Raw genomic sequence first — 13,859 nt, 5'->3', positions numbered from 1 at the left:
TTAAACATTTGTACAGTATGTTCGGCTCCATCTTAAATATATAAAATATGTTTATCAAATAAGAAGGTGCTGTTTTAATGTAATCACTTTTTAGAGATCTGTGTTTTTACCTATTTTCATCTAACAGCAAGTTTTTAATATGTTGATCTCATATTCTTTTTCCCTGCCCCCCACCCCTAGGCTCAGTTTGATCGCTATCTCTCTGCTCCAGATAGTCTGTTAATGTCCCAGCTAAATTTCCTTCTGAGTGCCACTGTGAAGTAAGTATCTTGCCTTTGAATTTCTATTATGCCTGCATAATGATCAGAAAGATGAATTTGATTAGGTTTTAGTGGATCATTATGAGAATTCAAGTTATCAGCTGTGATCATGTTTGCATTGTCCTTCAGGTCACAATTCAGTTTTGTTCTGACTCTCCTCTTTTTGAACAAGCAGTGAGGAATACGTAATTCTGTAACTTTCTGAAGTAGTTACTCCTGATTTAACGGACACCATCAAAATTAATTACATTCATCTATTTTGAACATGTTCCACTGTGCTGGCAGTTTTTTGTCAACTTAGTTGCAAATTGTTTTAGAACTATTTTGTAAGCATTCCAAAGACAGATGAAATAGGTAATTCTCCACTCAAGATTTCTTTTATCCCCACTGCTCCGTCAGGTCTAGAATTTTCAACTTTGTTGTCTTCTGCTGTAGAATATTGGCATTCTGTCTCATTGAATATTGTGCTGAGTTTACTTTACTTTTCACCTAATGCATTTTTTTTTAGTGATGTCTTCTTTGAAGTGTGGAAGCACGAACTTTATTATTTATCTCTTGTCTTGTTTTTTGAATATAACTGAACCCTAAGGCTAGAGAAAGTGCCACGAATTTCTTCCCAATTAAATGTGAGCCATATGAAGACATTTTGTAATACTTAAACTCAGAGAATTATATGCTGCACTGATCAAAAACTTTTCTTGATGTTATTTTTCACACTTTTGTGAAGAATGCAGGTTATGGAATATACCAGAAATTGAGACTAGCACATCACATTTTATGTGATGCAACAATATTTGGAGTCTCATTACTAGTACCTGTCCTTAGTGGGATTGTATTACAGCATCTTGCAATTAAAAAATGACATACGTCAAGGGAAAAGTATTTATTGTTGGGAATTTATTAGAATAGAATAGAATAGTTCAGCTGGAACGGACCTACAATGATCAGCTAGTCCAGCTGCCAGGTTCTCCTGCTGTATTGCTCAGGTTCTCCTCACTCAAAGACTTCCAGTTTCATGCTGTACACATGGTCTGTGGCTTGGCGTGGGGGATGTTGATGCTTTTCGGTACTTTGCTGGGTCTCTCTGCTAGGGTTATGATTCCAACAGCTCAGCCAGCAGAGCTAACCCTGTTGTTCGAGAGCTGTTCTGCTCCAGTACAGATCAAACAGGGTAGCTTGAGCAGTAATGTCAGTGAAGCGTTGCAACTTTTGCTTCTAGGTGTCAAGCTGTTAAACCTGTATTTTAGCTCTTGCTCTTTTTTTTTAATGTAGGTCTATTTAAAAATCATAATAACAGTAAATGTATTTTGAAAGCCTCAATTTTTCACTGCTAACACAGAAGCAATTTTTCAGAGGTAGACTTTATGCTACCATAAAGACTCAGGCACAATGAAATTACTCTGACTTAATCATTTCTTCTGTTAGATGAACCAAACTAAACCAGTCATGTACGCATTCTTAGCCTTAGCCCATTGATAAGCTTTTTAAACCTTAGTGAAATTTAAGCCAAATTCATGTTATCTTGCAACAGTGGGCAGCTGGGAGGTGAGTCTGTGTGAGGATGATTGCTATAGCTGGTACAGCTCAGATCATATGCAGGAGTTTATTAACCTGCTGTAACTCAATGCTATAGGTCAGGTTCTGCTCTGAATTAAAAAAAAAAAAAGTCTGTTAGCCCATTAGCCTTCAAACATGTAGCTTTAAACACAAGCAATCCTTCTGAAGTTAAGACACGTATTTACAGAGATACATGCTTGTAGAATCAGGGACTTAGTAGTCAATATTTTCTGTAGTAAATAAACCTTCAAAATAAAAAAGTTTCTCAAGATTCAAGCAAAACATTTAACGAGTGCTATAATTTTAATCTCTGGTTATAGTAGTTGAAATTTTTGAGTTAGTTTTGCAGACATTTGTTGTCACTTTTGAAGACGTCTTCCTTGAAATCACATAATTGTGATCCACCCTTCCAGCAGTTAAGCTGGAACCCAAGAGCTCTTTGGTTCTCAAAATCAGACCACATGCTTTTGATAAGGGACCAGTGTATTATATATTCATTGGCAATATCATTTAAGCTTTATAACTATGAAGAGCATTCCTTTCAACATTTCCCAGTGCATGCTCTTGTCTTTCAAATTCCTTTGCTCATTTAAAAAGTTTTAAGCTATTTATTTATGTGTTGTTGGTCTTGAAAAGCTCTTTCATTTGTGTTGGGTCACAGAAACTGAATGCTGGCATTACTATTTTTAGAAAGTGCTGCCATTTGTGTTAGTGATAAAATGTATCACGTTGTTATGGCAACTGAAATCCTAATGTTCTGATTAATGACACTGACGTGATGGAAAGACTCATTTGATGCTGTTCAATCCTCTGGAATATTGTAATGAACTTTTTCTTTTAATTTAATATTATTTGGTGCAATATAGTTGATTTTATACAAATTCTGTGTGCAATACTTTCTTAAAAGATTGTCATGTTACAGTAGCTTAGTGATCCTAGACTGTGTTCAGAGACAGCTGGTTTTTACCTGAACACCTTGAATGTATTTCCCTTACAATAGTGTTTCTAAATTTTCTATTATAAGGCCAGTCTGTTTTTCAGGTATGCTAAGTAATCTACTGATCCTGTATTGAAAAACTGGATACTTTGCATCAGAATAAAATGCAGGTTTTGTGTCTTACTCTTCTTTCTCATAGCTTCCGTTTATTCATATTGCCTGAAAAGACAAAGTTCTACGTACTTGGTCTTAGAGATTTCTTTAACTTGTCAGTTCCCAACAGCTGGTGAATTCCACCCTGATTTTAGTGGATGCAGCTTTTGTGTCTTTATTCCTTGGCAGCGTATTATATCAGGACTGAATCTGGATTCATGGTTACCTTGGTTCCCTCAGCTTCTCCTGGTGTTCCACTTGCATGGGTTTGGCTGTAAAATAGTTTTAACTACTATTTCTGATAGATAAAAATGCATGTGCAACTGTAAACACATCACCATGGTGATTAAAGTAAACCGATTCAATGGGCAATGTAAAGTAAAAATATTGGTTTTTATAATAAATAAAAAAAATTCTTAAACTTAAACTTTCTTACATCTTAAACTTTCCAGTTAAATTTAGCATCCAATCTCTGTGCATTATTATTCATTTAGATCCAGAAGAATAACAGGATACAGACTTCATAGCATTGTTGGTAAAAGGCTGTAGCAGGTTTTAAATTTCTGACCACTATCACTTTCAGCTCTTCCTTTTTGACTGATTATGGAATCAGGTGCTGTCAAGATAAAGCAAATAGAATATATTTGCTGATAGATGAAATGTGTGTATTTGCAAAGGACAGTGAGAAGCCACAGGAGGTAGAAGGTAGATCACTAAGATTATCAGTCTTTTAAAATATGCAGGGGAGTGCAGGCAAAAACCTCATGTATGCAAATTAAGTCCTTCTGCTATTTTTTTTATGATTGCAGAAATAAAGAAGCTAATTACTTGGTTATTAGGATCATATATGTGAGTTTATGTTTGATACAAAGAGATGAAGAAGCCTGCCTTTGTTTTAAAACTTTAAGCTGTTTTCGCAGTTGAAGTAAAAGGGCTTTTTAATGTAACTGACACTCATTTTTAACGTGCGTTTTTAGCATATATCTTCAATTCCTTGTATGTAGCACAGTTATATTCCCCATGATTTGCAAATTATCTTTTTGTTCTGTTTTTTAGAGAGCAGATAATAAAACAGTCAACAGAACTGGTCTGCAGAGCTTACAGTGAGTTATATGCAGCTGTGATGGATCCTTCAAATGAATATAAGGATCCAGAAACCATACTACACAGATCTCCTCATCAAGTTCAGGCACTCCTTTCATAGTCTTGTTTCCCCCAGATTTATTAAAATCCATAATTATGTATTTGTTGAGTATTTGCATCAAGTTATTTTTCTGTTTTGAATTTTGATGTGTAACTGTATAGTTAAAATATGTAGGAATGTGATTTTGTTTAATCTGCTTGGCAGAAGTTTAGTCTTTCCTGTGTCTTTGAATACCTTCTATAGGCCAGAAAATAGAATATAGATTAAAAATTATTTTAATATATTCCTCTAATGGAAATGGACCTTGACAATATGCAATCTCTTTGAAAAAGGGAGTAAAGGAGAAAGAAGCTTTTTCCTTGCTGTACATAATCCTTTCAACTAGAGATTGAACCAGTGTCTCTTACGACCTCACCAATATTTTTATTTGCTCTTTTCCGTGTTCTTTCACTCTTTTTCTCAGCCTATCATCAGTAAATGGTAATAACTGTAATTTTAATACAACTGATATACTTTGAATGTCTCAAGTCCACCGCTTTTACAGCTTATAAATTATTTCGGAATATTTGATGCTGTTTTTCAAATCCCATTGATTAAATCTTTGGGGCAAAATTTGTGTGGGTTTTTGGAATTCATTGTTGTTGTTGCTAGTTCTGGTATTTTCTGTAAGAAAAAGAAGTATTTGAACTACATGCATATACATAACCTGGAACTTAATGCTTTAAATTATTTGTATAGTTTTGTTTTACTGGAAGGACTTTGTTTTAATGCAGTCATTCTGTAGGAATCCTTGTATCAGTTGAAACTTGCAGATCTCTTAAGGCTGGGACCAATAACAATGTAGGTTAAGAAAATGGTTTGCACAGCGGTATGGCCATTCCTCCTTCACATGTACGTGTTTTTTGCTTTGCTTTTTTTTAAGTATAGAAAAAGTCCATCTGCTCTACTACAAGCATTCATTCAGTTAATAATCCACCAAGAGATTTTTGTGGTTTATGTGTCTGCAGCGGTGCTCCTAAAAATTATGGTTAAGTTCACCTGTGGCAGCCACAGGTTGTTCTGGGAATTACGTGGGAGAGCCGGGGTGTGTAGTAGTTCTAGGCTGATGTGTAGAAAGCCACGAGTGAAGGTTTCATTTCTTTCCTCCTTCAGTGCAAAGCTGAACCTGCTCTGTGCAGAAACCCTACTTATATAGAGAGTTACGATTCAGGAGACCTTTGCTTCCAATAAAAGAGGAAAATAGATAAGTAGTTCACTTGTTCTCTGTTGGGCCTTACAATAATTTTCTGCAAATTCCTTAAGCGTATTCTTTTAGGAAAGCCTTGTTATAGAGAAACCTTCAGGAAACAAAAAGTTAGTAAAAGGAATTCAGGGTGGTTTGGCATTACGTTTTTTGTTTGTTTTGTTTTAAAGGATAATTTAAGCTGTTTCGTTGGAAGCATTTCACTTTTTTTTTTTTTCTCTTTGTTATGGTATGGGTGCCACAGAGTTACTACAGTTGCCTGAGTTTACACTTATATTAGATGTGACTTATTTATATACATCAAGGGGAAGATGAGCAGTCATTCATATTGAATAACTTAGATATTTTATTTTTATCAACAATAATATTCCCCATATAAAATACATACTTAGAGGCAGCCAAGTGTGCAGTTTAGAGTATGCTTGCAAAAGAGCAAGAAATGGAGAAGAACAGCAGCAATACATTTTAGGCTCTTGGAAAACTCATTGCACAAGATATATCCAGTGTGCTCAGAAATCAGCTTCCTTGGTACTACCACAATAAAGCAATAGCTCCTTTTTCAAATGGGCATAATTTGTTGGTATAACAGAAAAAGACTGGAAAGTGTAAGTGTCCCTGGAGTTCTTGGATCAGGCGTAAATTCTTCTGTAAATGTGAATGTTAGATTTATTCTGTTTAAAAACTCCAGACCTGTAAGACAAAAAATTCTAGAAGCTTAGAAAAGCTTTAATGGAAAATTATGCTCTTTTACTAGGTAAGACACTTTAAATTACTCAGATTTTGCATTACCATAGTATATATTTAGAAGGCTGTTCATTGTTGTTTAATAACGTTAATTTTGCTTAATATGCCTATAATTATTATCTAATATGTGAAAATTACATCAGTTGTGAAAGGATTATAAATTAGCTAGTTATTAGATTAACATACTCATAAGACTGAACTTTTTCCTGAAATTACATTCAACCTCAGTCTCCAATAATGAGCCAGTAGTTTGCATGAAGATTAGTAAGAAGTTGCTTCCTATCTTTGAGTCCATGTAGAGAGTTATCCATGATTTTATCTTCTCAATAAAAAATGCAAAAGCTATGGAAGTTGTAACTTACAAAAATTAAAGTCAAATCACTAATTTTGGTTTGTGCAGTTAAAGTAAATGACAAAGGGTCACAAATGAGAAAGAATGTCAATAAAAGCATTTGATTTACTGACTGATGTCTTCCATGTTGTTATTTCCACTTGCTTGCCTTCCTAAGAGGAGGAAGGAAAGGGTGATTAGATTTTGACCTGCCTTTTCTAATTTGACATTTCTGACCCTTTTATTTTACAAATTCCCAGGATTTCCACACCAGGAGCCCTGAAGCTGCAGTCCTCTAATTGCTCAGTTAGATGGATGACCCATAAGCGTTGCAGTAAATGAAATAATCCTGGGTGTCAGTACCAGGACCGTATTCACACCAGTTCCTGCAGGTCTGGCTTGAGCATCGCAATGCGTGAAGAGAAGCTCACCTGGCTGGGCTGAGTTAGTCAGCACTTCTGCTGTTGGTCCTTAAACACTTGGCAAGGAGGGGCACGCCTTCACAGAGTGAGTCCGTTATTCTGTGCTGGGCAGCAACATGCTTGGGAAAACTGGGTAAAGCGAGGTGTTTGAGCACTGCCTGTGGTAGGCACCACTCTCCGCGTTTGACGCTCTGACAACACAATTCTGAGAACAGGTGTGTGGAAGGCATCTTTTTGCATCGTTGTCCGATGCAAAGAGTACTTCCACGGCAAGTGGGAGAGCTGGTTTCTGGGCCAAAGGAGTTTGGAATCGACATCTCCCACCTTCCTGGAGGAGGGGAACCCTTGGCTCTTGTGGAGTATGAGACGGGCAGCTCTGTTTCTTCTCTTTTTAATTTAGCAGCTGTGCATAATTCAATGCAAAATATGGGAGGCATGAGATAGAATAAGCAAGGAGGAGTTTGGCCCTGTGGCATGTACATGAGGGATCTCCTGAGGACTCCAAGGTCTAGATCTCCCTCCACTTGTTACTTGGGGACCTTATCTTTGACCTCCAATACATGAGTCCCTGAAACAGAATCAGGATCCCAGGACTTTATCACCTACAGAATATCCAGCAAACAGCAAGATACAGAGTTGAGTTTGGGTTGGACCCAAGGTGGTTCCTCTGCACTGGTGACAATGCCTCTGTGTTCAGTCTTATGTGTACAATTTTCTCCTCCCCTCTTTATAAATACACACACCACTGTGGAAATAAAATATAAAAGTTGTTTTGATTATAGTGAGCACACAGCAGCCCAGCCACAGTGTTTTTTTGTTTTTTATTATAGGAAAAGAGAAGCATAAGGAGGTTTGGAAAGGTGATAATACATTTGTTTTGCAATGTTTCAGAGCACTCCTCCCTATTCTCTGAGATTTATGACTCTAGCCCTGCATTTTGTCTGTTAATGGACTCAGCTGTAATTATTTTTATTAAAGTTTTTGAAATATGTGTTGGAGGAAAATACTTTCAGAACCACTAAACTTTTCCATTCATTTAAAAAACTCTATCTGAATTTTGATCCCTTTGCTTGCCTTGCTGAGTCACTTTGCAGGCAACCCAGGGGGTGGGAAGGTTATAAAATTTTGAAAATTAAACGAAGGGGTTAGACATATTTCCATGAGTAAAACACACCCTCCAGAAGCAACACAGACATGGGTGTGGGTTTGTTTGAAATCCACTGGCACCTGCTTCTGAGGGAAAATACAGGAAAAGAGACATTTGTTTATGATGAGGGCACCCATCCAAACCAGCCATGGTAGGGTTAGATGCCGTAAATTGATGTTAAATTGATGTTATGTTTGAATAGTTCAGAGAATTTTCATAAATGCAGATTAGAAGAAACTGGCAGTGGAAGTAAAAGGTATGTCAAGTGAACTCCCTCGCACATTGGATTTACTTGTTAAAGGTTTGTAGAACCTCTGCAGCTTTTCTCCACTGCTTCTAAGCACTTGGCAAATTAGACTTCAAGACAATCCTGCAACAATTTCTAACCCCTGGGTAGTTCAGAGTAAAATGAGGTGCTTTGAGTCAACCAGTGACGTACAAAGCCGTAGTTTTACCTGGAGCCCATTTGTTTCTTGAAAGAATTTCAAAACGTGGGAAATGAACGTATCGTGAACTTGGATATTTGTCCTGAAGAGTAGGAGAGGCAATGCCCTTCGTATGGCAGGGCAGGTCTCTCCAGCCGTCTGCTGCATGGTAGGAAGCCAACTTCTGTTTTTCAGAATCAAACTACTTCTTCAAAAGTCTTTTAAAGGCATTGTGAAGGTGAGCATGTGCTCCTGTGCTATGCTGAACCAGGTGTTTGCTGCCCAGCTAGGTTCCAGGGCTGGTGCTCCACTGGGAATGTTCACACTAGCCCAGCAGATGTGGTTACCAAATGCCCAAAAGGTCGGTGACTCTTGTCACACAACGGTGGTCTTCTGACACCCCAGCTCTCTACATCCTTGAGTAAAGAGCCACTTCATGCAGAGCTGGTGTAGGGCTGAAGTAAACCCAAGACACTGCTTCTGTCTTGGTCCTTGACTGACTGTTCATCCCCTCAGAGATGATGTGGGTAATTCTTCAGTAATCTGCAGAATCCTCTGGTGCAAAGCTATGGAAAGACAAAGTGCAAAAGAGTCCTTTACACCTGAAAATGTGCACTTATGTACATTAATGTACATATGTACATTAAGGCCTAAATGAGGGTATGACCCCCTCACACTACAATTGTCAGACTTTGTGTACAATGGAAAGATGAACCACAAAGGCTTTTCTCTTAACAAAAAGAAATTTATTTTGACTACCTTGCTTTAGCAGTAAGGAAACTTTGATTGAGCAAGGTATGGCTGAAAGGTGTTTCATAGATCACTGCACAGCAGCTGACAAAAAAGAAAAATACTGTTGCATGGTTCATATTCAGAAAATGAAGCTTTCATTTGCTGCCTAGTTCACAGATGTGGTATTGTCAAATTGCAGGAAGATGCCTGGCAGACTGTATCATTGACTATATTTAGGGAGAAAAAAATTCAGAACACACTATTTATAGAAGCCACACAAATAAGCACAGAGTTCTTATCAGCCAAAGATAACATTAGTCGTGATTTATCAAAGTAATCTTTATTTTATGGAAAATGGATAATAGGGTGTAATTTAATCCTTTGTGAATATAATGTATATTTCAAAGGGTTCTTTTTTGTCAGTAAAACCATTTGTTGGACTTGTTAAACTAATTAGTCTTGTTGCTGTTGCTTATGACAGGATAGAAGATGCCCATTAATGAAAACGGGGAGGAGAAGATGGGTTCGAAAATTTGTGAAATATCTTGTACTTCTTGCAAGCCAGTTTTCTGAGCAAACCAGGTTTTGCCTCTTCCGCTGCAAGCCTGCATTACCCAAGTTTGTGCAGATGATACATTTTCCGTTTTTTAATTGAAAATGGATTACCCCCAAAATTCAGCTCATCCCTGGGCAGTTCTACTGCTGCAGGCATCAGGGGCTCCTCCAACTTCCCCGGGTACCGATGCTGGCGTGAGCCACTGCGCCTGCTGGCCCCGCAGCCGAGCGCAGGCAGGGAGGGTGACAGGGAGGGTGACGTTCCTGGCCGCCTCTCCCTGCTCTTTGCATTTTTTCCACCATGTGCAAACACATTCCAGGAGTCACAGAGAAAGCAAAAAGGGAAGAAAACAGAGCTGCCTGGGTGCGTCCCTGGCCGGGCACGCGCCTTTCGCTGGGCAAGGGCAGATTTCGCAGGGGCAGGTTGTGGGGCCGAAGCTGTGCGGAGCCTTGGCTCTGCAAGAGGCCCCGGCAGCGGTGCCAGGCTGCAGCGGCTGGATGTGAGCTCATTCTCTGGATCTGCAGTTGACCTTGAAAGATCAGAGTCAGAAGTGGGTAAGAGTCAGAACAGGACACATATATTATTATCATCTTTTTTTTTTTCCTTAGTGTTTTTGGTGTCCTTGTTTGTAGCCTAGGAGCCTTATGAACTTTTAATAGGAATTTATGAATGATTTTCAGAAGATGACTCTTAAAAGTCTGGCTAAGCTCTTAAAGGTCCTTCGCCCTTAGAAATGGCTCAGAAAATGCCCCTCAGAAGGACCAAGTTATGGGGAAATCCTTAAAGAAAGCTCCTGTCCCTACTGTTTGTATCAGTTCTGCATGGTCAGCCCAGTTCCTTGATTCTCCTTGTACCCTCCCTTGTGGAAACTGTCCAAATAAAATACTTCTAATCCTGAATTACTGCACCCAGCAGTTTCACAGGTCCTCAAATCTCCTGGACACAGAGCTGAGAAGAAGCCTTAGTTGTGCTTCCAGCTCCCATGGCCCGACTGGAGAGATCATGGAGCAGATCTTCATTCTCCAGCCCTTCCCCACCTTGCTCCGAGGACACCTGCCTACTTCAGCAGGAGAGACTTCTCCCTGTTCACAAAGGACAGTGCTCCTGCTGCCTCTTACCACTGTCCCGAGTGCAGCTCACAGCTTCGGGTAGGGCTGTCCGGTTCCTTCTTGGCTGAAAAGAAAGAATAGGCAAATTGGAAGACAAGCTGCTTGGCTTGTGTAGAGGAAATAGAGCCTTCACTTCAGCAAACACTAAGTCAGAAATTTGATTGGCATGGCCAACCATTCTGCCCTTGGGTCAGGTGGCCCTTCTGCTCCATACCTAAATACTGTGGGAATGACAAACATTTATCCCTATGAGGATCCGTCCCCACCTGCGGCTTGGGGAGAAACCTGTGCCTTGGGTCTGGTGCTCCTGTCCACGATAGCAGAACGGACTGCCTGTCTTCTTACAGCAAGGAGGAGCCGATGTGCTCAAGGGACTTCAGGATAGTGGCACAAGCAAATGCCAGGAGATGATCAGTTTGCCAGCACTTTGACTTAGAAGGGGCTCTGAAGCTGAGGATGTTACAGCAATGTTGTCCTCTCTTCAGTTTCAGTAACAATTTGTACTTGAACATGCTCTTGCACTGTTCGGTTTCTTTATAAAATACACCAATTCCTTCGGATCCCCTTCCCTAGGCCCTCTTAGCAGCACACAGGAATCTCACAGCAATGATAAAAATGTGTCAGCTTTCTACTTAAATGGGATCAGCTTACAGAGTCCTTTGATTTTTATTTTTTTATATCCAGAATGAGAAAAGGATTGAAAACTGCCAACCGTATCCTGGGCTGCACCAAAAGCAGAGTGGGCAGCAGGTCGAGGGAGGGGATTCTGCCCCTCTGCTCCACTCTGGCGAGAGCCCACCTGCAGTACTGCATCCAGCTCTGGGGTCCTCAGCACAGGAAAGACATGGACCTGTTGGAGCAGGTCCAGAGGAGGGACATGAAAATGATCAGAGGACTGGAGCACCTCTCCTACAAAGACAGGCTGAGAGAGTTGGGGTTGTTCAGCCTGGAGAAGAGAAGGCTCCGGGGAGACATTTTTGTGGCCTTTCAGTACTTAAAGGGGGCTTATGAGAAAGATGGGGACAGACTTTTTAGTAGGGCCTGTTGTGATAGGACAAGGGATAATGGTTTTAAACTAAAAGAGGGTAGATTCAGACTAGGTATAAAGAAGAAATTTTTTAGAATGAGGGTGGTGAAACACTGGCACAAATTGCCCAGAGAGGCTGTGGATGCCCCATCCCTGGAAGTGTTCAAGGCCAGGTTGGACGGGGCTCCAAGCAACCTGATCAAGTTGAAGATGTCCCTGCTTATTGTAGGCGATTGGATTAGATGACCTTTAAAGGTTCCTTCCAACCCAAACTATTCTGTGATTCTATGAACTGCTTCACAAAGATTGTATGAATTAGACTGCTGCCTGAGGAGTGCTACCACTTAGTCCTTGTTCTAATGAGAAGAGACGTCAGGCTATTTTCAAACCACCTGCCTTGGGTATGCAGCCCAGGTATGGTAACGCCTGAACATAAAGCTGTGGCTCAGAGTAATGCAGAGCACTCACAGAGTGGATCCTGGCATCTTATAGAGTCAACAGAGAGAGCTGGGTGGCTCCTGCAGGGTGACACTGTGGGTCCTTGAGACAAATCTGCTTTTCAGGTGCCAATATTATCAGAGCCGCTGTGGCTGCACAACGAGAAACGCTGTACAAGGTACAAGCTCCTGCTGCCACTCCAAATTTTGTTCAAGACAAATCAGAGGGTTTTGGATGGGTTATTTTGCCGTAGCAGGTTTTGTGCTGGATCAGGTTGTTCTTGCACCTCCAGAGGTTTTCAGCCATTTATTATATGTCTTTTCCTCACCTAGACACAAAGCTCCTTGGAAAAGGACCTGTGCTGTGTGTTTTCCATATCTTTATAAAGCACTGTATTCCCAAGGTTTTCTAGTGTAGCCCAGAAAATCCTACTGACTACTAAACAGAGCCCAAAGAGCAGCAGCGACAAAGCCAAGCTGTCTGGAGGCGAGACCACGGTGGGTATGGCAAGAACAGCGACTGAGCCAGGCACGGGGGGGTCGCTGCCTGGATCCCCGCACCACTGCAGCGTGGTAAGGGAGATCGAGGGGATTGCAGCAGGACACAGGCTTGGGATGCGGGCTGGTTGCTGCCAGAGTGTTTTGCCTTTCCCTCTGATTCCCCTTTTCCTTACAAAGATCACACTGATGATGCAAGTGGCTATAAACAAGAGGGCAGTTGTCCCTTCCTGCCTGCCCGTGTCCAGCTGCCTCTGGAATGCTAAGGCAGAGCATGGAGAGGGACGTGGTTGCCGCACATGTGAGTGCAGAATCTGCTCCAATTATCCCTAGGGGGTGGAGGAAAACAGCAACATTACTTTTCAGCTTTCGTTTTTATTTAAACACTGAGTGATGCAGCTTTTAGTTCAGGGAATTGATACGGACTGAGCAAATTACAGAAAGGTGAGATGCAGTATTTTTTGTCAGTATTTTTTCTGTCCTGCAGAACCCACGTTGTCTTTCGTAAACAGGTGAGGAGGTGTCCGTGGTTGTGAACATGTTCTTCCTTTTTCTTCTTGGAAATCCACTCTCAGTTAGTCCGGAACATTGGATAAACTGGTGCTAATGAAATAAAAGGGTTTATTAGGTTACACAACGGTATGCAGTGGCTTAGGGTACAAAGTCAAATATTTACTCAGGCTAACTTTAGTAGAGAAAACAGCCAGGAAGATCACAAATGAAACAGCTGAAAAATCAAAATTTCATCTATCATTGGGCAGATTCATAAGTTAAACAGGGGGATAAATAATGTAAGGGTGTTATGTGGAGAATACAAGGATGTTATGTGGAGACCAACTCATTTTTTTTCTGGGTCTCCATTGCAGATCTTTGCAGTTACCACTTTCCCTCCAACCACCTGCTACATGATTGAACTCTGGCATCAACTCTGCAAAGCTCTTCAGCATATGATTAAGACTGAGTGACTTCATGGGCACATAAATGTGTACTTATCTTTAAGTCCAACAGGTACCTGAGACCCAAAGATGGCTCTTGTTGAGGGCATAGCTCCCAGCAATGTCAGCGGCACAGGACTTGGTGCTCAGAGCAATGCTTTTCTGATCAGGTAGAGAAAACTGCTTCAGAAGAGATTAACTG

At 40.4% G+C, this 13,859-nt stretch overlaps 1 protein-coding gene across 6 annotated transcripts in view; it reads left to right on the top strand.

Annotated features, from left to right (window-relative positions):
* COG6 (component of oligomeric golgi complex 6) overlaps window positions 1-9,621 on the top strand; it is a 59,918-nt gene extending 50,297 nt beyond the window's left edge. For 3 of the 6 annotated variants that reach the window (XM_075046327.1, XM_075046326.1, XM_075046331.1), the window contains 2 exons: window positions 181-260; window positions 3,964-6,503. In XM_075046327.1, coding sequence (XP_074902428.1) covers window positions 181-260; window positions 3,964-4,111 — 228 coding nt within the window. In that variant the 3' untranslated portion in view covers window positions 4,112-6,503. The other 3 variants (XM_075046330.1, XM_075046328.1, XM_075046329.1) reach the window with 3 other exon arrangements.
* Window positions 9,622-13,859: the final 4,238 nt, after the last annotated feature.

The sequence above is a fragment of the Buteo buteo genome, chromosome 14 (assembly GCF_964188355.1).
Source record: "Buteo buteo chromosome 14, bButBut1.hap1.1, whole genome shotgun sequence".
Lineage (NCBI taxonomy): Eukaryota > Metazoa > Chordata > Aves > Accipitriformes > Accipitridae > Buteo > Buteo buteo.
The sequence above is the reverse complement of the archived record's forward strand: the minus strand, read 5'-3'. Positions and strand labels throughout refer to the sequence as shown.